Below are 23,183 nucleotides of genomic sequence, written 5' to 3'. Positions count from 1 at the left end.
AGCTTGTGGCAGTTTTTCTGCACCAGCCCAACAAAGTGCTGGAATTCCAGACATTAGACCCCAACCAGGCTTGTCCTGGATCTCGACTGCACCCATGAGCTCAGGGATCACCATGACAATTTTGCACCAAAATGGACTCTGGAATCAATAGTAGGAGCCCCTCTCCCCTCCCCCCCTTCTATTCACCTTCCCTTTCTGCTCACCTGTCCCAGTCCTCCTCAGTCCAGGGTCCCCTGTGCCTCCTTCCCTTTTCCTCCTCTGCCTCCTGCACTGCACCCTCTCTCTTGTCCAAGCAGAATGATGTGAGTGCGAAGGCTGCATCCCAATGAGAGGAAGGGTTTTATCTGCATGTATCTCTGGGGCCGTGACAAACACTTTCTAACCCACTCCCAGGTTTGGTGAGCAGATCCCAGTGTAAGGGTGTAAAGATGCCTCCTAAGAGAGAAATGGGTTCTTCAGCTGGATGTAAATGGACCCACAAGGTTTTGTCCTTTCGGACAACTGTCCTGGAGAACCCTGGGGAGCTAGGGGTTGAGACTAAGGGAGGAGGAGAGGTGGGGAGGAGAGGAGGGGGTGCTGGAGAAAAGGAGAGCCTTGTGTAGGGGTAGGGAAACACCTTGACAGGCAGGTGTGTGTGTGTGTGTGTGTGTGTATGTGTGTGAGAGAGAGAGAGAGAGAGAGAGAGAGAGAGACTATCCAGTGCCTTTGGGGCTTTGGATAGGTTGTTTCTAGGAGTATGGATGACTGTCCCAGAGGGTGAGTTCCAAGGAGGTTGGGAGTGTATGCTGGCCATTCATTGCCTATAATCAAGCATGTATGTGTGTGTGCACATATGCCTCTGTAAGCATTTGGTATGCCAGTATCTGATCACACACATGCACATATGTGTCTGAGTTGTGTGGCTCCCGGCACACTGGTGCCTATAGGGATGCGTGGGTGTTTTCATACCCAAGCGTGCACATGTGTTCCAAGGGGTGCTTAAGAGGGCTGTGGCCACATCTCTGCTTGCTGGACCAGCAAGCACTTTTGGGGCTCCGCCAGATGGGGGGGGGAGGAGAGGGGAGGGGAGGGGAAAAGGAAGATAGCTGCTTCTCTTGCAAGCCTCAGTCCTGTTCAATTATTCAGCAGGGCCCCTTCTCCAGGAGGGGGGCGGCGGTGGTGGTGATGGTGATGGTGGATAAGCGCGCTCCCGAGCGCGGGGGAGGGGTGGGGCGCGTGCATAGGAGAGGCGAGCGCCGAGCGGGCTAGCCAGGTGCCACGCCGCGGAGCTGCCCAGCGCCGCCCGCAGATCGGGAGCCGCTCGGGTCCCTACGCCCTGCCCCCCCTCCTCCTGCGCTTCCCCTCCCCTCCCTTCCTTTCCTCTGTCCCTCCCTCCCTCCCTCCCTCCCTCCGTCCCTCCCTCCTTCTCCCTTCTAGCCCTCTCAGCCTCTGCAGCAATACTCCGCTGCCTCCTCCATCTCTCCGCCGGAATCTCGCAGGCTCGCGCCTTTCCTCTGCTTGGCCCCGCTCCCCTCTTCTCTCCCCTCCTCTCCTCTCCCCTCACCCCCCCATCACCCGGATTTGCTTCCCTCCCCCTCCTCCCGCCCCCCTCCCCTGGCCGCTCCCTCCTTCCTTTCCTGGCCTCCGTCGGGCGGCAGCGGCGCCGGGTCGGTTCCGCGGTGCTCGCGCTTTCCGGGGAGCCGGGCCTCCGTTCCTTCTGCGCACCCCATCTCCCGCCCCGCTGGGTTTTTCTGCAGGATTTCCCTACCATCCCCTCCCCAGCACCATGCCCCCACCCTCTGGCCGCTGACGGTCCTCTGCGCCGGCTCGGCCCCAGCCTGAGGGGGGACCCCTAGCCGCCTGCGATGGACCCAGGCGCCCCGGACCTTGGCCTTCCCGCTGCGCGCACCCCGGATTCCCCGGCGGGATCCAGTTGATTTGCTTGGCTCCGGACTGAGGCTCCGGCTCTGGTTTTCTTTCGCTTCACCCCTACCCCCCTCCCGGAGCTAGCAGCCGGAGGGGGGCTTCGCGGGGCCGCGCAGCCCCGCGTCCCCGCCCCCGGCCATGGGGCTGTGAGGTGGCCGCCCCCGGGCCGAGATGCCCCCCGGGGGAAGCGGGCAGGGGGGGTGCCCTCGCCGCCCCCCCGCCCTGGCCGGGCCCCTGCCGCCGCCGCCGCCACCGCCACCGTTGCTGTCGTTTCTACTGGGGCTGTTGCTGCTGCTGGGGGCGACAGAGGGGGCCCGGGTCTCGTCCAGCCTCAGCACCACCCACCACGTCCACCACTTCCACAGCAAGCACGGCACCGTGCCCATCGCCATCAACCGCATGCCCTTCCTCACCCGCAGCGGGCACGGTAAGTGGCGCCCAGATGCCAGAGGACTGGCTCGGGGGTCTCGGGTACATCGCCCAGGCCCCGGGAGCTTTAGGGCCGCACCCCGAGTGTGCGCTCCTGGATCTGGGCTTTGCAGTGGGGCCCCTTCACCTCCCATCTCCAGCTCCCATCGTGCCAGCCCCACCCTCACCTCCATCTCTCCATTCTTCCTGCTCACCCGCATCCCTGTCCTCCTCACTGCTTCCTAGCATCCCCTGTGCCTCCTTCTCCCTCCCCATGTGCTTTGTTAGCCTCTTCCTCTCCCTCCCGGAGCCCCATCGCCGGCCTGCCCTTTCATCCTTTCTATGCGCCCTCCTTGAATCTCTTCTTCCCTGAATTCCTTGAATCACCTCCGTCCCTGCTGTGTTCATGCCTGTCTTACCTCACCCTCACCTTCCCATGGCTCATCTGTTACCTTCTTCCTTCCACCTCTGCCTACCTGGCAGCCTTCCCTTTTCCCATCCATTACTGGCCTTCCACCATCTCTCGAACAATTCCCTCTGTCTAAGGCCCCACCGTCTGTACTCCCCTTTGCCCCCCCTACCTTTGGTACCTACTTACCCTTATTCCTCATCTTTGTTCTGCTTCTGCTTGTGACCCTCAGCCTGTCACCCCAGCCTAGTCCCTCTGCGCTCTCACCTCCTGTGTGAGCGAGCGCCTGTAACCGCTCACTGGTTTTCACTGCTACCCCAGTCCCTCATAACCTTCAGTCTTCAAACCCTCCCCTTCCTCCTAAAACAGAGCCCATCACTGTCCAGGCTGGCTCTCATCGCTTCTCATTCCCAGACTCTCCCGTGCTCAGACCTTCATCCCTTCCTATCCGAGCCTCCAGGATTCCCAGTAGGCCATCTCTCCCCAGCCCTGTACCTGTCACCTCTGTCTCTGCCCCTCAGACTCTGTGCACCGTCACTTTCCCTTATTGTACCCCACAACATCTGTGCTGGGTGCCCCATTTCCTGCCACACCTGCCACATGTCTCGTCCACAGTAGTTCCATGGCTATTGTTTCTGTCCCTCTTCGCCTTCATTCCAGAGACCCTGTCACCTCCTATCCCAGCTATTCATCACTTCCCCGCTCTGTCCTGCACCCCAGCTCCCAGCTCTCTGCACCTTGTTCTTCAGCTAATCTGCCTCCTCCATTTCTGTCCCTCCTTCCTTCCATTCTGTGCCTGTTAGCCCCCATCTCCAGACCATTCATCTTGGGCTCCCCTCTCAGCTCTCCAACCCTTCGCCCGGTCTGAAGCCTAATTACTGCCACTCCTGGACTGGGCACGACTACAGCGACTCTGTCTGTAGCCCTGTCGCCTGGGCGCTCTGCTCCTCCCATGCACCTGCCACATTTGCTCCCGACTGGCTCTCATGGCCTTCCTCAGCTCCCTGTGCAGTGTGGCCTCCCGACTTCGTACTTCCACCCATCCGCCTGCATCACTCCTCATTTCTGACGGCCCATCATCATTCCTGGTCAGCTCCATTTTCCTCCGTCATCTTCTACAGCCACATTGTTGTTCTGCCCCGTCCATGCTCCTCACTGCCTCCTATTTCTGCACCGTCTCTGTTTTCCCACAGTTGTATTATGCCTGCAAGAAGCTTCCTGATCTCAGTGTCCCATGTCATATCCGGTCTTTCAACCCCCCCCCCCCCCATATGCCACTACTATGCTTCATCCATTCCCCAGGAGCAGTCTCTTCAGACTGTACCTGTGACCTGTGTTCCTTTACAGTCTCCCCTCTCTAATCTCTGTCTCAGCTGCCATCCCTGCCCCATGAAGTACTCCCCATTTTTTCTCCAACATCTTCACCCCACACCCTGCTCCTGATCTCAGCTCTGCCTCCTCGGGATCTCTCTTGTCCTCTCCCCCCACTCCATTCTCATTGTTCTCTTCTGACTGTCCTCAGGCCCAGTGTTGCTTCCAGACTCTTGTGGTCATTCTAGGCGATGATGTGAGGCATAAAGAGTGAGACAGGAAAGGGTGCATGGTGCATTGGAGGGGCACTCTGTGTGGGGAAGAGGAGTAGACGTGAAAGAGGAGGGTGATAGGGATGATGGGCAGGTGGGGAGGAGGGCCCAGGAACTGGGGAGCAGCAGGAGCCAGGCAGAGGGAGGAACAGGGATGCAGGCTTTCCTGAACTGTGTAGGATGTGTTATCCCTCTACCGTCCTAGGTCTCCCGGAAGGTCCTCCTCACAGCCCCTAATGCTGCAGGGACATAGGCCTAGATAGTGGGGATCTGACAGAACTATATCACGTTGCATGAGCATTGCCTTAGGGATGTCTTCTCAGGGTAGAAGGGAGTAGAGGATGGGATGGAGGGCAGCCTGGGACACTGATGGAGGTGGTGGGGCATCTGGGAAAGATTCCGGGAGGAAGGAAGAGGCTAAGGAAAGCCAGGAGAGGAGGAAGCAAGCTGTCATGACTGACCCCATCTCTGCTCACCTGAACTCTGGGGAAGATGAGAGAACCAGCTTCCCTGGGGACTCCTCCCTGGGCTGGAGGCCAGCCAGGTTCCCTTCTGTTCCAAGGTCCTCCAGTGTAAGGACACCTCTCTTCCTGCTTCTCCACTGAGGCTCCCCTTGCCTTTCCTCCCTACTCACTGCTTCCCCACTTTTCCTCCCATCCCCCAACCACTCTTGTTGCATAATATCCCAAAGCACCTGCCAAACACTCTTGACACTTCTGCACCTGGTGTCACTGTGGGGTATGGGGTGACCAGCACACCTGGAACCTAAAACGGATGGAGATGACACCATTCTGGCCATGGACCCCTTTGTCCCAGTCCTGGTTTCTGAATCCTTGATGCTCTCTCAGTTCCTTGCTAGCTCCTCCAGGAGCCAAAGAAGACCCAACCCCAGCTTATTTCTGAGTCAGTAGCTTCCAGCACAAAGGGGGCTATCATGTGTGTTGATTCTGGGCACTATCATATGTGTTGATTCTGGGGACTATCGTGTGTGTTGATTCTGGGGGCTATCATGTGTGTTGATTCTGGGGACTATCGTGTTAATTCTGGGGGCTATCTATCATATGTGTTGATTCTGGGGGTTATCATGTGTGTTGATTCTGGGGGCTATCTATCATGTGTGTTGATTCTGGGGGATATCATGTATGTTGATTCTGGGGATGGGTATGCCAACTTGGAACTGACTGAACAGTGTATGGCCAGGAATGACGTTAGAAGTTGAGGAGGATGCAGATCAGCAGAGAGTTGAAGCCAGGTGGTGGTGGCGCACGCCTTTAATCCCAGCAATCGGGAAGCAGAGACAGGTGGATCTCTGTGAGTTCAAGGCCAGCCTGATCTACAAGAGCTAGTTCCAGGACAGGCTCCAAAGCTATACAGAGAAACCCTATCTCTCGAAAAAACAAAACAAAACAACAACAAAAAAACCCAAACCAACCAACCAGACAAACAACAAACAAAAACAAAAATCTCAAAAACAAACAAACAAACAAACCAAAAAAACATAGAGTTGAGCTCAGGGGTCTGGACCTGCGCAGCTCCAACCCCTGACTGTAGCAGTCCTCCTGGGAAGATTTATTGGTGACAGAAAGCACCTAAGATGCAGGCATTTCTGGGTTCTACAGGATCATCTGACTATTCTAGATCTTCCAGAAGGCTCTTGTTATAGCTTCTGTTGCTACTGGGTCACTGGCAGGCCTAGCAGCAGCACATGTACTTTTGGCCCTGGGGCATGACTGCATGGGTGTTTTTTACGTGGGATGCCTTGTGAGTCTGGGTTCCCTAACCATTGTTAATGGTTGGTTGTTTTCTCTCTAGACTGTAGGTGTATGCGTGTGTGTGTGTGTGTGTGTGTGTGTGTGTGTGTGTGTGTGTGGTGTGGTATGTTGACTAATGATCATTTCCAGTATTTTATGACTCTGAGTTTCTGGATCTAGGAGACATTGAGGAAACTGTGTTGGATGTGGGCAGAAGGTGCTAACCTTGGGCCTGTGACATATTATATCTGATTAGAAACTCTCTTGCCGTGGGCCTCAGTGATGTGGTACTGGTCAGCATGCTATGTACAGTGGGCTCCCTATTTCCCAGCGTGGAAAAGAACAACTGGTCTACACCAGCCTTGGGCAACACTGGGGCTTGCTTTAGGCCCCTTTGCTTCTCAAATCCTTTCTGGATGCTGTCAGGAGTTATAGGTTAGGAGTGTTGTTCTGGCCACTAAGGCTGCCTTGCCTTCTTGGTGGAGTCCGAGGCAGGGCCAGAGACAGTTTGCTTGCCTGGCTGAGCTGCGGGAAGCGCCTCCCGAGCGTGGCCGGAGGGGCGGAACTTGGCATAACCCCCGCCTCCTGCACCCGACCTCCTCTTTAAGCCAAGCCCCCTGTCCCCGCCCGTGCGGAATCCGTGGTGCTGGAGAGAGAAATGTCTCCCCGGGGTAATTACTGCAGCCCCAACCCAATAAACCATTCATCCTTCCCCTTTCCTGTCCGAGAAGTGTCTCTCCAACCTGGCTCCCCCAACTGTATAATAAACGCCCTTCGGCTTTAACAGGTCCGCCCAGCACAGTAAACTGTCTGCAGTGTGAGAACAGCTGGATCATAAATCCTGGGGGTGGCCGGGGCTGGGGAATGGGAGGACTGGGGCGCAGGCGCCCATCCGCACCTCGCCGGCCCCTGCCCTTGGCCGCCCGCGGAGGCTTGTCTTTGTGCATTTATCGCCATGTTTCCCCCGCTGCCGCGACTCCTGTGATGGGGTCTGCCTCTCGCGGCTGGGGCTTTGTGTGCAGTTGGGTGCGTCGCCTCCCGTGCGTTGGTGTAGGTCTAGATGTGTGATACTTGGAGCTGTGTCTGATTGTAAGGCCTGGGACTTGGGTTGTAGGCACGCATCCGGCACCTGGTTTGAGTTGTTCGGGTGCTCTCGGCTCTGGCGCGGCGCTATCCATGGTGATGAGCGTGCTGTGTGGCATCCAGCGGGAAAACCCGCAGGAAGGGCCGCCTCCTTAGACCTGGCAGGTTTGGGGGGTGAGTCTGGTGCTCCTTCCCTGGTGTGAGAGGACCAAGAGAGACCCTCAGCCCAGGGATCAGGGAGTGTGTAGAGGAAGGTCACCATCTCTGCTCCCCCAACCTTACCCCCTAAATTCTACATGTAGCTTGTGAGTGGAGGGTAGAGGGAGGACCCTGGGTATTATGGTTGTCATGGAAACAGCCGATTTTCTGGAGTGCTGCAGTGTTGGGAGCTGAGAGATTGTACTGGCTGAGGCATAGCTGTTTGGCTCTGGCCTCCAGGCCCAGTCCTTTCTAGGCAGGCAGGTAACCTGCACTGAGTGTAGAGTTGATGTTCACTGTACACCCCTCGCTGGAACCGGCTCACTACTCTAAACTTGGAACTCAACCAAAGCCCTAACCTTCCCCACTGTGCCTCCAGGGCCTGAGGTAGGAGGGAGGGACACCTCAGCCTACAGGGGCAGAGCTGGTTTCCCCATGTCTGCTGGGGTGCTTTCCAAACTCCAGTCTGCAAAAAGATGACCATTTTAGACATCCTTGTGGGTTTTCCCTGTCTGCCCTTCGCCTGGGGTCCCTTCCCATTTTCTTCTCTGTCTGGGAGGTAGAAGACAAGGTAGGTGGTCTGGGGAGCGACAGGGACGGGTCCCTTCTCCACTCTAGTCTCACCACCTCTGATGCCCAGGCTGCAGCCTTCCCTTCCCTTCCCTTCCCAGCCTTCCACACTTGGTGAGTACTTTCTCCAAGGCACTCAGAAGTCCCTTCTCCCATGGGGACCTAGAGTTCCTGGGATGGATCCCTCCTCCCACCTGATTGACTAGACTATAAGGGGGCTACTGGGTGAGAGCCCGTGGTCTTTACTTCCCCCAGACCAGAGTTCTCCACCTCTGGGTTCTCTACTGGTCTGCTCTAGCTTCTGCCCTCAGACCCCATCTGCATCTCTTTCTCTCTGGCTAAGTCTTCCCTTGAACCCCTTTCTGCACCCCAAGAAGTGCCTTGAGAGGAGTCGTTAGTAACTAATGATTTAATCAAGCATTTTATGAATCTCATCTGCTCTGTTTATGACCTAAAGAATGCAAGATGAACCTCTCCCCTTCCCTTCCTGCAGGCCCAAGAGTCTAGTCCTCCAGGCCCCCAGACAAGGCTCCCTTCCCGGAAACTGGGTGACCAGCCCCCCTCCCACTCCCACCTCCACCCCCAGGGAGCTCAGTCAGCCGCAGGAGGGAACATGGCGACTAATGGGGTTTATTTTGGGGCTGAGATCGTTAGGGACCTCACACCCGCCCCCGGCAGCCGGATGGCGAAGAGGAGAGGGAGAAGAAGAGAGAGGGTGGGGTGGGGGAGGGCTGGGAGAGGGAGCCTACATCTCAGGCTCCCACTCTCCTGCTTCTCTCACCTACATCCCTCTCTGTCCTTCTCTGTCCATCTGTCTCTCTGCCTCCTTCCTCCTCTGGCTGTCAATCCCCCCACCCCATGTTTGCCTCCTCCTTTCTGGGCAGGATTCCAGGCCTTTGGGCTTTGACACCCAGGTACCCTTGCCTGAGGGTGGAAACAAGGATCCCTGGACAAACCAGGAAGATTCCCAGGGGGCTGGGAGAGGACGGAGGGGCTGGCATTGGCAAGGTGCCAGAGATGAGCATGAGTCACAGCTGCCCACAGCCCTGCTCATCTTCCCGCCATCATTTGAGGCTCCCTCTTGCCTCTGCTGCTTGGCTCTGGTCCCAAAGAAGCACTTGGGAGAAGTTGAGCTGGTCAAAAGCAGGCCCCAGGTCCTTTCTTCCCGCCCAGGGCATTCTTGCTGTCTGGGTCTTTTGAAGCCTTTCTCTGGTCACACTCTGTGTTACCTGTATTGCTGTAATTAAAGCTGGGTTTCCTGACGAGGCAGCTACATCTGTCTGTGTGCATGTACGTCACAGGTTCTCACTTGAGCACCGGGAATTACAGGGTTGGTGCTCCCGTGGGCGTCATTGCTGAAGCCCTAACCCTGGTACCCTCAGGCTCTGGCCCCATCCAACCACAGGAACCCGCTGACTTTTCTTCTCTGTTTCCTTCTCTCTGCAGCTGGGACCACATACATCTTTGGGAAGGGGGGAGCGCTCATCACCTACACATGGCCCCCCAATGACCGGCCCAGCACGAGGATGGACCGCCTGGCTGTGGGCTTCAGCACCCACCAGCGGAGCGCCGTACTAGTGCGAGTGGACAGCGCCTCCGGCCTCGGGGACTACCTGCAGCTGCACATTGTAAGGACCTGGGCCCAGCCCCTCACCTGCCACCCAGCTCCGCTGTTGATACCACTTTGTATCTGTCCCTTAGGACCCTACTCACCCATTTCTTGAAGCTCTTTTGAGACTCAGTCCCTTCCTGGTCACTCAAGCAAGAGTTACCCATCTGATATACAGACCAGCTGTGTCTCCCAGCCATTCAAGGTGTCTGTGAGCTCCCCAGACCCCTACTACTGTAACTGCAGAAATCTGCTCATCTTTAGGGTGTCTCTGGGCTGCTTCTGCTCACTGTACCCCAGTCTGTCCGTCTGCTCTCCCTCACACCTCCTGGCCCCACAGTGGCCATCTGTGCCTCTTCGTCTTGACTTGGAATCCTGCCCCTGCCTTTACTGTACCTGTGACCTCTGTTCCATGACCTTTACATTCCCAGCAGACCCTTGACAGGTCTTTCCCAAGATTCTGCTCATGTTCCTTCCTCAATGATCTTCCTGTTGAGCCCCACATCCCGTTAGTCTATAGGCAGTTTATCCCTTTTCCTTTCATACTCTGTGCACCTGTGATCTCTGATGCCATTCCACACCCTTCCCTGCGACCTATGACCCCACCCCACACCCCCATGACCTCTGATCCAGTCCCACACACTACCCTGTGACCTTTGATGCCACCCCAAACCCTATGACTTCCCTGTGACTTCTGGTCCTGCCCCTATACCCTTCCCTGTGACCTCTGACCCTGCCTTACACCCTTCCCTATGACTTCTGGCCCTGTCCCATACCTTTCTCTGTGACCTCTGACCCTGCTTTACACCCTTCCCTGTGACCTCTGGCCCTGTCCCATACCTTTTTCTGTGACCTCTGGCCCTGCCTTATACCCTTACCTGTGACTTCTGGCCCTGTCCCATACCTTTTTCTGTGACCTCTGGCCCTGCCTTACACCCTTCCCTGTGACCTCTGGCCCTGTCCCATACCTTTCTCTGTGACCTCTGGCCCTGCCTTACACCCTTCCCTGTGACCTCTGGCCCTGTCCCATACCTTTCTCTGTGACCTCTGGCCCTGCCTTACACCCTTCCCTGTGACCTCTGGCCCTGTCCCATACCTTTCTCTGTAACCTCTGGCCCTGCCTTACACCCTTCCCTGTGACCTCTGAATCCACCTCACACTTTTCCTTGTGACCTCTGGCCCTGTCCCACTCCCCTGTGACCTCTGGTCCTGCTCCACACCCTTCCCTGTGACTTCTGGCCCTAACCCACTCCCATGTAACCTCTGGCCCTGTCCCATACCTTTCTCTGTGACCTCTGACCCTGCTTTATACCCTTCCCTTTGACCTCTGACCCCACCCCATACTTTTCCCTGTGACCTCTGGCCCTGCTCCACACCCTTCCTTGTGACCTATGGCCCTGTGACCTCTGTGACCTCTGGCCTGCCTTACACCTTCCCTGTGACCTTTGACCTTGTCAGATTTCATTTCTGAGTTTAACTTTACCCCACCCCTTCCTCCTCCAAGGTCTTAAGTTCCAGACCCTGACTTCAGCCTCCATCTCTGTACTGGACTCCTTTCTCCTTCACCTTCCTGTTTGCATCCCACTTGCTGGCCCTGGCCAGAGCCCTGAGCTTTGAGGGTAGGACAGGCTGACAGGCTCTGTGTGCCAGTTGGGGAGCCCTGGGAAGAATTGGGAGGGCAGATAAAAACAGAGGAGGAAGCTTATTCCTCACCTGAGTAAGGATGGGGCTCCGGGCCCCTCCCACACAACAGCTCTCCAGGTTGAGGTCTGCACCCCTCCTCCAACACTGGGCTGTGAAGGGAGAAGACCCAGGGGAAGGCATCCTGTGAGCAAGCATGGCTGGTGGCAGTGACAAGTGACAGACAAGGTTCCCAGGAGGGAGAGAGCGTGGAGGAAAGCGTAGGGAGTGAGATGGAGCCAGGGTTGGGAAGAGGCCTCGAACCTGTGGGCAGCAGGGCAATGGTCTGTGTGGAGCCTGTGGGCAGCAGGGCAATGGTGGGTATGTAGCTGTTGTGACAGAAGAGACGGCTGTGAGTCGAGGTGACCAGGGTCTCCCTGGGTCCGTGGTCCCTGGCAGAATGTGGCTGTGCATTTACCGTTCTTCAGGGAGTGGAGTTTGCTGCGGCCTCAGTAGCCTGTCTGTGCGGTGCCACCTTGTTTCCTTGAGTTGCCTTTTTGAGCTAGTCCTCTCTCTTCCAGTCTGTGAGGGCATGTGTGGCGTTAGAGTTGATGGCGTGAGTTTGAACCCCAGTACATTCTCTTTCTTTGCTCTGTGTCTATGCAAGTCCCTGCAGCTCTCTGAGCCTCAGTTTCCCCAGGTGTGGGGGACACTGAGAGGGCAGAGGCTTAATTAGGTCACATGTGTAATGTGCTCACTGCACTTAGGGGACCTTCAGCATCCTGGTCACCTGCAATTAGCCACCTGGGCAGTGTGTGTGCAAGTCTGGGCTTGTGGGGTTAGGGGTTGATGCGTCCTCCCAGAGCAGGAAGGGCAGGAAGGCTGTGAGGTGAGACGTCCTTCTTCTTTCCCTCAAACCTCCCCTGGTGCAGGGCTGTGAGGGAGGCAGCTAGGCCTAGGTGCTGCAGAGGATGGGGGAGGATGCTGAGAAGGGTGGAGGTCCCAGGAGAGGCTGGCAATGAGGGGGAGTTGGGTACCAGATGGGCTCCAAGCCCCTTGGGGGCAGCCCCAAGCCCCCTCCTCCCCCAGTGACACATCAGCTCCCACCACAGCGTCGTTAGCAGTTCTCAGAGAGTGGGGAGGCGGCAGCAAAATAAGAGAAAAGCAATTTGACGTTTCTAATAAAGCGTCGCTCCACTTTGCCAAATTAATTTTGACTCCCATAATTATTTGCTGTAGGAGCGGCCGCGTTCTCCCCACCGCCGCCTAATGAGGTAATTGGGGAATTAGGAATTAATGACTTTAACAGAAGTGACAACTGACTTCACATCGGAAGCAGCTCTGGGGAGCTGCCTCTCCCCCGGAGTGCAGAGCTCCAAGCTTGGCTGCCTCCTAGGAAACCCAGGTGTCCTGCCTTCCAGCTCCTCTAGCCAGCCCTCTGCCATCCAACTCCCAGTCTGCCAGCGCCCTTGACCATTGTCACTGCCCAGGCGGGGCCTCATGAGGGGGAGGAACCCTCAGAGACATCCAAGGGGCTGATACTATTCTGGGTGGTATCATTCCTAACAATAGTAACCAGGAGGCTTGGCTGTTCCCTCGCCTGTGTGGGGAGCAGATGATGATCGCGTTTCCCTGGGGATGTTGTCGGTCTGTGGGTGGTGCATGGGCGGGGCTTGCTAAGGCTGTTAGGCAAGGCCGCCTCAGTTTCCTTACTTTACCTCCTTGGAGGTGGATGGCAGTGTGTGCACATGTGTGTGCATACAGGTGTGTGTGGCTTGTTACCGCTCTTAGGATGGGGAGAACTGAACCCCAGAAGTGGGAAATAGATAGCCATGGGGATCATAGCTGCATACCCTGGTCTTCAACTCTGTCCTGCCCCTCAGCCCAACCCTCACCTGGCTGTGTCTTCCCTACCCACACTCCCAGGCTTTCAGATCCCTTTAGATGTAGCTGACAACCAAAGGGTTTTCTTGCTCAGGCTGGAATGGGGTCTTTCACTGTGTTCGTGTACTGGACTGGGTCTCTGAGAGTGATCCAGGGGTCCAAAGGAACCTGTGTCTGCCCTGTGGGAGGAGGGTCAGGGGCTGATTCTTGCTGTATTCATGATGGCTGCTGGGAGGTATAGGGGGATTATCTTAGGGCTTAGTGGGTCTTCCACTGGCATGGTGAGACACCGTGGACCTGAAGGCAAGATAGCCTTAGCATTTCTCATGCGTCACCCCTCAGCTGAGTGAGTGTCTTCCACACTAGTAGGCCAGAGACAAGAGCAAGGGTTTTGGAGGCGGGCCAGCTGGGATTCAGATGCTGGGTCCTGTCTTGTGAGCTGAGACTGAGACAGTCCTTAAGCCCAGCCTTAGCTTCTTCCCAGGTAAAATGTAACTCTGCAAGTTCCCCCGGGGCTACTGTGTGTCCTTTTGTGGACTCAGCCAAACCCCTTCTCTCACTTCAGCACCGCTGGCCAAATTATTGTGGATTGGACCCCAGGCGGCCTCTTCAGCATTCCCTATGGGTCTGGTTCCTGAGGTTGCGGCCTCTTCAGCATTCCCTATGGGTCTGGTTCCTGAGGTTGCGGCCTCTTCAGCATTCCCTATGGGTCTGGTTCCTGAGGTTGCGGACTTTTCGCTTCCTTGCTACAGGCCTTAGTCTTTATCTGTCTTCCGCCTGCTCTCTCAAGCCCCCAGCCCCACCCCAACACCCCAAGACCCTCCTTTAATAAAGCTGGCAGAGCTCTATGACTCTCTTCTCTTCCCTTGCCTCTCACCCCCTTCCAGAGTCCAGGTTACCCCTGATTCCATAGCTGCCAAGGTCAGAGGTCAGTCTTGGGACCAGACTGGAGTCTGGGGGTTTATCCTGGTCTCTGAGGCTGTGAACCCTCCTATTGTGATGTCTTAGGGAGCCCTCCACCTCCTTGTTGTCCCCATGTGGACTCTAGGGGCATAGCATAGGTGCCCAGGAAACATCTCCAAATATTCTGGATGAGCCTGAGGGCAAGAGACAGGGGATTTGTGGAAAGGGCTCCATGGTCCGCAACTGATAAGCCTCCAGGGTGCTCTACAGCCTGCATATGCCAGAGGGAAAACCTGCCCACTGCCCTGTGCAGTTGAGACCTGAGGAGGTGCTTTAGAAAACTTGTGGAAGGCTGTGAGAGAGGGCTTTGGGAACCTCAGTAGAGTTGTACAGGAATAGATATTGGCCTCCTCCCCATTGCTGACCTCTCCCTCCCCGTCCCCAGGACCAGGGCACTGTTGGGGTGATTTTTAATGTGGGCACGGACGACATTACCATTGATGAGCCCAACGCCATCGTGAGTGACGGCAAATATCACGTGGTGCGATTTACTCGAAGTGGTGGCAATGCCACCCTGCAGGTGGACAGCTGGCCAGTCAACGAACGGTACCCAGCAGGTAGGTGGTACAGATCCGCAGCGGAGATACAGCGGCAACAAGGTGGGACAGGGTGGGGTCTGGCAGCCTCTGAGTGGAATGCTGTGGGGCGTGGCTAAGTCGCGAGGCTTCCGGAGAAGGGCGTGGCTATGGAAAAGATTGGGTGGAACCCAGGTGGGGGCGTGGCTAAGAAAAAGAGAGATGTGAGGGTCGAGAGGTAAGCTGGTGATTTGGGGGAAGATATTATTTAGATGAGGTTGTAAGAATCCAGTTTGGGAATGGGCAGAGAAGACGAAGGAGGGTAGAATTAGGGGTTGTCTGATACCATTGAGGAAAGGTAGATTTAGAAAAGAGGGGCAGGGTGGAAACGGTGAGACCCATGCAGAAGTCTAGGAGAGAGATTCACAAGTTAAATAAACACGTCTTGTCAGGAGGTAAACCACTCTCCAAAACAGAACCAGACAAAGACCCAAAGTCAACCTCTGGAGATGCTGGAGAGATAGCTTAGAGAGGTCAAGAGACAGGATCCCAGTGTTTCAGGCAGTAAGGGTCACGGTGGAAGGGAGAGAGGAAAGACCGAGTTCGAAGGAGGGTCAGACACCTTCACAGCCATCACACGCAACACAGAAGGTGCAGGGCCTGTGCCTGGCCTGGGAACCCAGAGATGAAGACACAGAGAGACTTAGTTCCTAGGGCCACAGCTGTGGTCAAGGACAAATCAAGGTCTTAGGAACTCAGGGGAGGGAGGAGGATGAGGCCATGTATGTGTGTGTGTGTGTGTGGGGGGGGTTGGAAGCACAGGAGGGAGCCTCAGGGTGAGAGGAAGCCAGAGGAGGAGTGATGGAGGGTTCTGGAAATAGTCACGGAGCCATCTGCAGAGATGGAGGCAGCTCCGGGGTTGATGCAGAGAGATGCAGAGATGCGGAGATGCTGACACAGACTCAGTAGGGAGAGAAGAGGTGGACAGAGCCCTGCAAGAGGCAGACCAAGAGGGAGGGAGGGAGGAGCACTGCAGGGAGACAGCCAGGGACTCAGCTGTGGGTGCCTGCTGCCTGTCACACAGGACCCCACTGAGTAGCAGGATGACCACCTGTGACCTCCATTGCTCCTCGCCAGAGTGGCAGACATGAGCAGGACAAACCCTTAGGCTCACTCATGCTAAGATACAGAAGCCAGTACAGACAGGCTCAGGACTCACAATCCCTTGAGATAAGAACTCCCCACATCCTCCTAGCAAACAGAGGCTGACATACTTGTAGGTCAGCCTGATGTCCAGATGACCTCAGACATTCCAAAGGTGACATGGATCCACAAGAAAACAGTTCTGTAGAGGGATGATTGTCTACCCCAAAACCCTGGGCGTATGTGGAGTCTGACATGCTAACTCTCCTACCCAGGCCTGTCTGTACTCCTAGCCACAGCAGACCTTGATAGCCTAGGGCATCAGAGTTCTCTCTGTCTCAGGGGAACAGGTATAGTCCTTTGTAATAGTGAGGACATTGGTCTGTGCTGGACAGGGCATGAAGAGTTCACCATGCCCAGTCAGGCCTTATGCCCAGAGGATCACCTCAACAGGCCAGAGCCTAGGAGGGAGGCATGGTATCTGCTATCCTCTACCAGAACCCCTGGATAGGTATAGGGAAAGGCTGTCTGGCATCCCTTTCTTGCAAATCTGGGTATCTTTTAATCTTTTTTGGGGGATGGGGGCCTACATAGCCTTGGGGGTCCTGGAACTCACTATGTAGACCAGACTGGCCTGGAACTTACAGAGTGCCTCCTGAGTGCTGGAATTAAAGGGGGTGTACACCACAACCAGCTAAATCTGGGTCTCTTGAAGGTTTGGTTGCTGCCTGTGTGTAATGTGAAAGTAGCCCCTGAATAGTTACACAGGCCACAACAGCACTGAGCGTGGTCCCACACCTACCTTGTTTGTTTGAGATAGGGTCTCACTCTGTAGCCCTGGCTGGCCTAGAATTTTCTATGTAGACTAGGCTGGCCTCGAACTCACAGAGACCCACTTGTGTCTGCCTTTAGAGTGCTGGGATTAAAAATGTGTGCCACTATATCTGGCCTCCCACAGCCTCTGGATTCTGACTCAGTGGAACCTGAGATCTAATACTGAATCTCTATTGATAGATTACATGACCTGGGCCAAGTCATGTAACCTCTCTGAGTCTAGAGGGAAGGCAGGGTCTCATTGCCCCAAAGCTCTTAAGGGGGCATCCTGCATGTACACATGAACATAAGCATAGATGGTCCAGAGAGCTATTCGTAAGCAGGTACAGGCCAGCCTGGGTTTTTAGTGAGGTAGTGTAGCCATGTGGTGCAGACAGGAGGAATGCCCCTGCCTCAGCATGAGTGGTTTAAATAAATGGAGTGGCCACATTTTCAAAGGAAATCATGTCCCTGTCCACTGTGGTAGGTTCACGGAGAAACACTGAAAGGCACATTGACAAGCCCCTTCCACATAGGTGTACATGTACTCTCTCTCTCTCTCTCTCTCTCTATCTCTATCTCTCTCTCTCTCTCTCTCTCTCCTTTCTTGTCTCAGGGGTAGGAGAGTGGAAAGAACAGGTGGGTATCCAGATGGGGAGCCAAGGATGGAGAAGGGCGGAGCTAAAACTGGGGGAAGGAGTTTGAAGGAGAAAGGCTGAGGAGCTGGCAGGGCCTGCAGATGAGGGAGAGAAATGGGGCCAAGGCTGGGATCAGAGTTTGGAGGGTGCAGAGCCTGGCTTTGCACAGAGCCTGATCATATTGAAGCAGGACTGAGATGAAGAAGACAGCAAGGTAAAGGCCAGGGTCGAGCAGGGAGCAGGCGAGGGCCAAGGAGAGCAACAGGAGATGGGGTGAGAGGGCTATGGAGAAAGGGGGATTCAGTCTGGGTGAGGCTCAGTGGATACCAGCAGTCAGGTCTTGAATCTGTAGAGAACCTAGCGTTTGCACCCATGCACACATGAACCCCAGTGGGCGAATTTGCCAAGGTGTTCCTGAAGGTGTTGGTCCAGGATGTAGGCTGGTCCAGGTGGCAAGTGAGAGCAGGAGAGAGTTCAAGCACCTAGCTCCCCCTCTCCCCATGGTCTTTCACCCCATTGCCTGTGGGCATCCCCAGCCCTGCTCTGTAGCAGCCGCCAGGAGTGCAGGGATCCAGGACCAGGTGAGCAGGCAGAAGCAGCTTGCAGGGAGAAAAGCGAGGAGGTCTAGTGTGAGGGGACAGAGACCAAGGAGGAAGGGTGTGTTGGCCAGGGGTGTGGAAGGAGGTGGGAACTGGTGATGGGGCAGCTGGGAGTTGAGTCCAGGAGATAATGGGAGCTGGCAGTGACTTTGAGAAGTGGTTTAAGGCTCAGTGAAATGAGTGTGCCGGGCACCCCCTTAAATGCTGCATAAACCCCGCTTAACCCACCCCTCCCACGTCTAAACCACCCTGTAAACGCAGTAACCAGCTGGACCGCCCCCTAACTTAAACCTGCTAAACGCCCCGCCCCCACCCCGCCACCCCTCTTTGGGATGGTGAAGGAAGTGGGCTCAGCCTCAACAGCTTGACTAGATAAACCTGTTTAACCTCTGACCTTCCAGCTGCGGGGTTTTCTTTGTTTGTTCTTCTTTTTTTTTTTTTCTTTTCCTTTCTGCTTCCTTCCCCTTTTCTTGGTTTTCCCTCTCCTTTGGGTTACTCTCGCCCCCAAGGGTGGGGCCGGCTCTGGTGGAGCCTAGGGAGGGGGCCCCAGCATTCTATCCCTGCCTCCCTCCTTCCTGTTGGATGTGGCTGCTTGCTGGGGTCTCCTGAGAACTGCATAATTAACTTTCTAAAGCCTTTGGACTGCGCTGCCTGAGAAACCTACTGTCTTTCTAAACTTTTCCAAGGAAACTTTGATAACGAGCGCCTGGCGATTGCTAGACAGAGAATCCCCTACCGGCTTGGTCGAGTAGTAGATGAGTGGCTGCTCGACAAAGGTAATTAACCAGAATTAATTAATTAATTAATTAACTAACTAACTAACTTTAAAAACACTATCTTAAAGGTGCAGAGCTCTCTCCCCCGCCCCTCCGTTCCTTTGTTGTCCCCGCCCCCCAGGGATGGGACTGTTGTCCGGGCAGGATGCTCCCTTCCGTCCCCTGCGCTCTGGTGCTGAGAGGTGGTTTGGGAATAGGGAAGAGAAAACCTGGCGTCTTCCTCGACTGACCCTTGAAAGATGGAGGTGCCCTCGGCACGTGCTGAGCTATGATGTCGGCAGCAGGGGGTGGGACACAAGCTAGAAAGCCGGGCCCCTCTGGCCAATTTCACCTAAGGGATTTAGTAAAGGGCCACAGGGCACCTAAGGTGGGAAGGGTTTGGGAAGCAAGGTGGGCAGAGCCAGTGAAGGAGGGCTCAGCAGGCAATCCTGAGGGGAAAGGAAGAGCTGGGGCCTCTAAGGCCTTGGTCTCAGGTCCCTTAGAAGTAGTGCAGTCTGGCGAGAGAAAGACTGGCGAGAGAAAGCGCGGTGCTCTCTTAGGGATTCTTTGACATTTCTGCTGCTGGCCTGCTGAGGAAGACAGAGCAGGTCCCTAAGAGGCCCTTAAGTGGCAAGTGAGGTACTGCTATATGAGACGGAAGGCTTCTTGTCACCAGGGAAGTTGGGAGCCAAGGGCATAGCAGTGTTATTCCCGTTGGAGGAGGGGCGAGCTCTGTACCTCTAAGGCTAAACTCTAGTGGGGAGCAGAAGTACTAAACCACCACTTAACCACCTGATAACTGTGCTCTAAATGTCCATGGGACTTTCCCCAATAAAATCCCCCAAAGTAAATTCCAGCCCCTGAACCCATGGGGCCTAAACACGCTGATAACCAGATGTGATAAACCCACAGCAGGACACAAAAGTTAAAGGGACTGTAACAGACATGGCTAAAACCTGCAGCCCCCAGCCACACTGGGCTGCTCTCTCCAGCGGGGTGAACTTTAACCCTTTGAGGCATTCATGGCAGGTGGAGGCAGAGGCCCTGGCCTCCTCTCCTTTACCCACCCTCCCCTCCTAGAATCAGAAAGGCCAAGGGAGGAGCCTGGGCTGAGGCTGGAACAACTGTGGTACCCACCCCCATCCCCATAGCCCATAGGTTGGGAGAGCTATTGGAGGAAGAAAATGACTTGGGGGGCTCTGGAAAAGAGCTCCTTGGCCCTCACTAGTGGCAACCACACCTTCTCTTTAAGCATGTGTTTAGTTTACTCTTCTAGAAGAGAAGGAGGAGCTCGCTCTTAGTGTGGCCTTTGGCCCAGCACTGACCCCGTGAGCCTAGCTCGCTCCTTGGTCTTGGCTCAGCCCACCCCACCTTCACTGTGAGAAGAAGGCATAGACTATTCCAGGTCAGGATGGCATGGCCTTGGAGGGGATATTGTCTTGTCAGTTGCTGGGATACAGTAGGGGCTCAATAAATGTTTATGGAATGGCTCCACTTTCCACTTCCGGAACATCTGGAGCAGCAGATCCAGGGGCTGCCTGGTAGTAAAGAGACCTGCAGCCTAGCGGGTTTGATGTCCAGAAGTCCACGTGGACATTAGTTTTGTAAAGGCTCTGAGAAGACTTTCTGGGAAGGCATTCATTTAATGGAGAACTCGTCTGGCCCTTAGGACCCTTCTCCGCTTTGTTCTTATTAGAATTCTTAGGCAGCAGCCTTCTGCCTGTGTGGGCTGGACTCCACCATATATAAGGAAGCATGGCTGTTGGAGGGGGCATCTTTACTTGAGCCTGAAGCGGGAGGGTGTATGGGAGGAGAGGCTGAGTAAGGGGGCTGTGGAGACACACAACGTCCTCGGTTGGACAGATGTTTGGGAGTCCTGGAGAGCCTGTTTCTAAAGAGAGTATGGGTCACACGTTGGACTGTCTCAGCCCAGGTTTAGGGGGCCGGGGTCACAGGTTTCTAATTCTAAACAGATCTCTAACGAGGCACTAACCTGAGGCTAACAAGGGCTAAGGCAGGCCTTAAATGAAAGCAGCTGAAGGTCCACGGGAGAGTGGGGCACAGTTGTATTCCACCTGCCCCCTCCCCAATAACATCAAAACCAAAGTTAAATCTAAACTTAAAAATAATAAATATCTTTTCTAAAACAACCAAACCAAAACAACAAACTCAGAGGGTTAAACTGACCCCCCCAGGTTCACTAAAACCAAAGCAAGCAGCCAAGCTCCCTGCAGGGGCCATTCAGAGGCTATAACACTGCCAAGTGCAAGGCCGGGTTGAAGCTGGAGCAGTTATATTGGCTGTCAGCAAGCCAAGCAAGGTCCCTTTAACATTTTCCTTTTCTGGGCTTGCACGTCCATAATGGGGGAAGGGCTGTGCTCCCCAGGGCCTGTCCTAGGACAGTGGCTGGGCAGGAGAGGTTAGACAGCCTGACCAGCCATCACAGGGCACTACGGGTGAACCAGCCCGGAGTAGACCCACACTCTCTGTCCACCATCTTGTTGCTTCCTCTGCTCACACTTACCAACTCTACCTTGGCTGGCAGGACCCCCTCCTGTCTCTGTCTCTGTTGCCATGGCCTACTGCTTTGAAGGACACCATGGCTTGGGGCTGGACATTGGGTGGGATGTCTGGGAGAGCAGAGAGAGAAGCTGGGGTGGAACTAAAGGATAAGGAAAAGGGTGCTAGCCCTGGGGAGGGATCAGAAAGGGGGACAGGGGCAGATGGAGAGGCATGTGCATGGTGGGAACAGGGGGTGACCAGGCTCCCTTTCCCAGCCCATGTGTGTCCTGGCGACCCTCTCCTGTGGGGGTCCCACGTGACCAGGCTAGGGGCTATGGTTAACAAGGATTTTCCCTTGGTTGTCTGCCTCTTCCTCATTCCTCCCCCATCCACGTGCTGGCTTCCTCCTGGCTTCCACCTCCTCCCCTTGCTCTCTCCACTCTCCCATCCCTTCCTGGCCTACCTGGACTGCCTGCCTCTCCTCTGTCTGCTCCTCCCACCCCATCCTCGACCCCCAGGACGCCAGCTGACCATCTTCAACAGCCAGGCTGCCATCAAGATTGGGGGCCGGGATCAGGGCCGCCCCTTCCAGGGCCAGGTGTCCGGCCTCTACTACAATGGGCTCAAGGTACTGGCGCTGGCCGCCGAGAGCGACCCCAACGTGCGGACCGAAGGCCACCTACGCCTAGTAGGAGAGGGGCCGTCCGTGCTGCTCAGTGCGGAGACCACTGCCACCACCCTGCTGGCTGACATGGCCACCACCATCATGGAGACCACCACCACCATGGCCACCACCACCACTCGCCGGGGCCGCTCCCCCACAATGAGGGACAGCACCACCCAGGTGAGACCCCTTCTTGGCCTGGGAAGGTTCAAGGGGCTTTGGAAGTGGGATGGTTCTGGAGACAGCTGTTTCTGACCTTCTTGTCACGGTGATGGTTTAAGAGAAGGAGACCCTCACATGGTAATCAGCGATATTGACCATACAGGGGTGACCACTGTTTCTAGGGTGTCCAGAACTGAGGGCAGTTGACTGAAGAAGCCCATACATTCTAGCCATGAGAAGGGAAGTCTGCATGCAGATCGAGGGAATAGTGAAGAGGGTGACCAATCCAGAGCTTAGTGGGCCAACTGGAGTTGGATGGTGGCATCTTGGGCCGAGATGACACACTGGAGTGGTGACGTGCAGTCTCCCAGGGTAGAGGCTGGTAGAGGCTAGGAGCACCCTCTACCTGTGCTGGAGTCTCTCTTGGGTGACACAGGCCAAGACTAAGTCCTTTGCCTTCACATATCTTCTGCATGTGACTTGGAGCAAGAACCAAGCACCTCAGCTGGCTAGGCCTCTGCCTCCTCCCTTGAGTGTGTGCTCTGAATGGCTGTGTAGAGTTCCGTGTGCCTTATCTACACACACAGCCATCCGGCAGTTCAGGAGCTCCCTGGATCTGATTGGAGTCTAGAGGGGGCCACACCAAGGGCACAAGGCTCTGAGCAGCAGCCAGGTCTGGCTTTCTAGGTGTATGGGACTGCCCAGCACCTAGGTTGTCACCAATGCCTGTGCTGAGTACTGGTTATGGAGGGCTTGTACCTGCCACAGTGACCTAGCTGGGCCACCGCAGCTCCACAGTGATTCCGTCTCCCCTCCCCAAGTGTCACTGCTTTGGCTGTTGGGCCTGCAGGCCCAGAAGAATCTTGGGGTGTCCATGAGAACATTTCTCCCCCACTCCAGTCTGTCTTCAGCTTCCCCCAGGGCTGGGATTGCTGGGTTCCAGGCTCTTCTTTCTTTCCAGTCTGTCTTGTAGAGATTGTGGGGCTGGGCTGACTAGGAAAGAAACAATCTATAGGGCTCCTCTGTCTTCAGTGCCCAGAGATCTTGGGGATCTGAATGCCCAGGGGCTTTTCTCTAGAGAGTGGGGAATCCTAAGAGGAAGGCCTAGCCTCCCCTGGACTGACTACCCGCCCACCCAGACCTTCCAAATTACATCTGATCTTAATAGAAGAAGGTAGGCAGACCAGCCGTGTGGATAGCCCCAGAGAGATACTGGGGCGGGTGGAAAAGAAAGGGGGCAAGGACGCAGCAGGGAATAAAAGTCCATGACTTTGTCCTTGGACAAGGGCCGTTGGTCTAAAGTGGAACCTAGGGAGCAGTATGAGGCTCTCTCACCCTGGCGTCCTTGACCTCCACCCTGGCTCTCTCCCGATCTGTAGTGTCCCAGCCTCCCTTCCTCCTTGGACTTT

General features: G+C 55.6%; 1 protein-coding gene across 27 annotated transcripts in view; it reads left to right on the top strand.

Annotated features, from left to right (window-relative positions):
• Positions 1–23,183, top strand: part of Nrxn2 (neurexin 2) — a 114,570-nt gene that overhangs the window by 76,834 nt on the left and 14,553 nt on the right. For 16 of the 27 annotated variants that reach the window (XM_087908180.1, XM_087908175.1, XM_087908191.1 and 13 more), the window contains 4 exons: positions 9,354–9,535; positions 14,369–14,540; positions 18,378–18,467; positions 21,467–21,792. In XM_087908180.1, coding sequence (XP_087764306.1) covers positions 9,354–9,535; positions 14,369–14,540; positions 18,378–18,467; positions 21,467–21,792 — 770 coding nt within the window. Of the gene's footprint in view, positions 1–1,394; positions 2,333–9,353; positions 9,536–14,368; positions 14,541–18,377; positions 18,468–21,466; positions 21,793–23,183 lie in introns of those variants that run through there. The other 11 variants (XM_087908193.1, XM_087908192.1, XM_087908182.1 and 8 more) reach the window with 5 other exon arrangements.

The sequence above is a fragment of the Myodes glareolus genome, chromosome 7 (genome assembly GCF_982192425.1).
Source record: "Myodes glareolus chromosome 7, mMyoGla1.1, whole genome shotgun sequence".
In the NCBI taxonomy this organism is placed as follows: domain Eukaryota; kingdom Metazoa; phylum Chordata; class Mammalia; order Rodentia; family Cricetidae; genus Myodes; species Myodes glareolus.
This window is presented reverse-complemented; position numbering and strand designations above follow the sequence as displayed.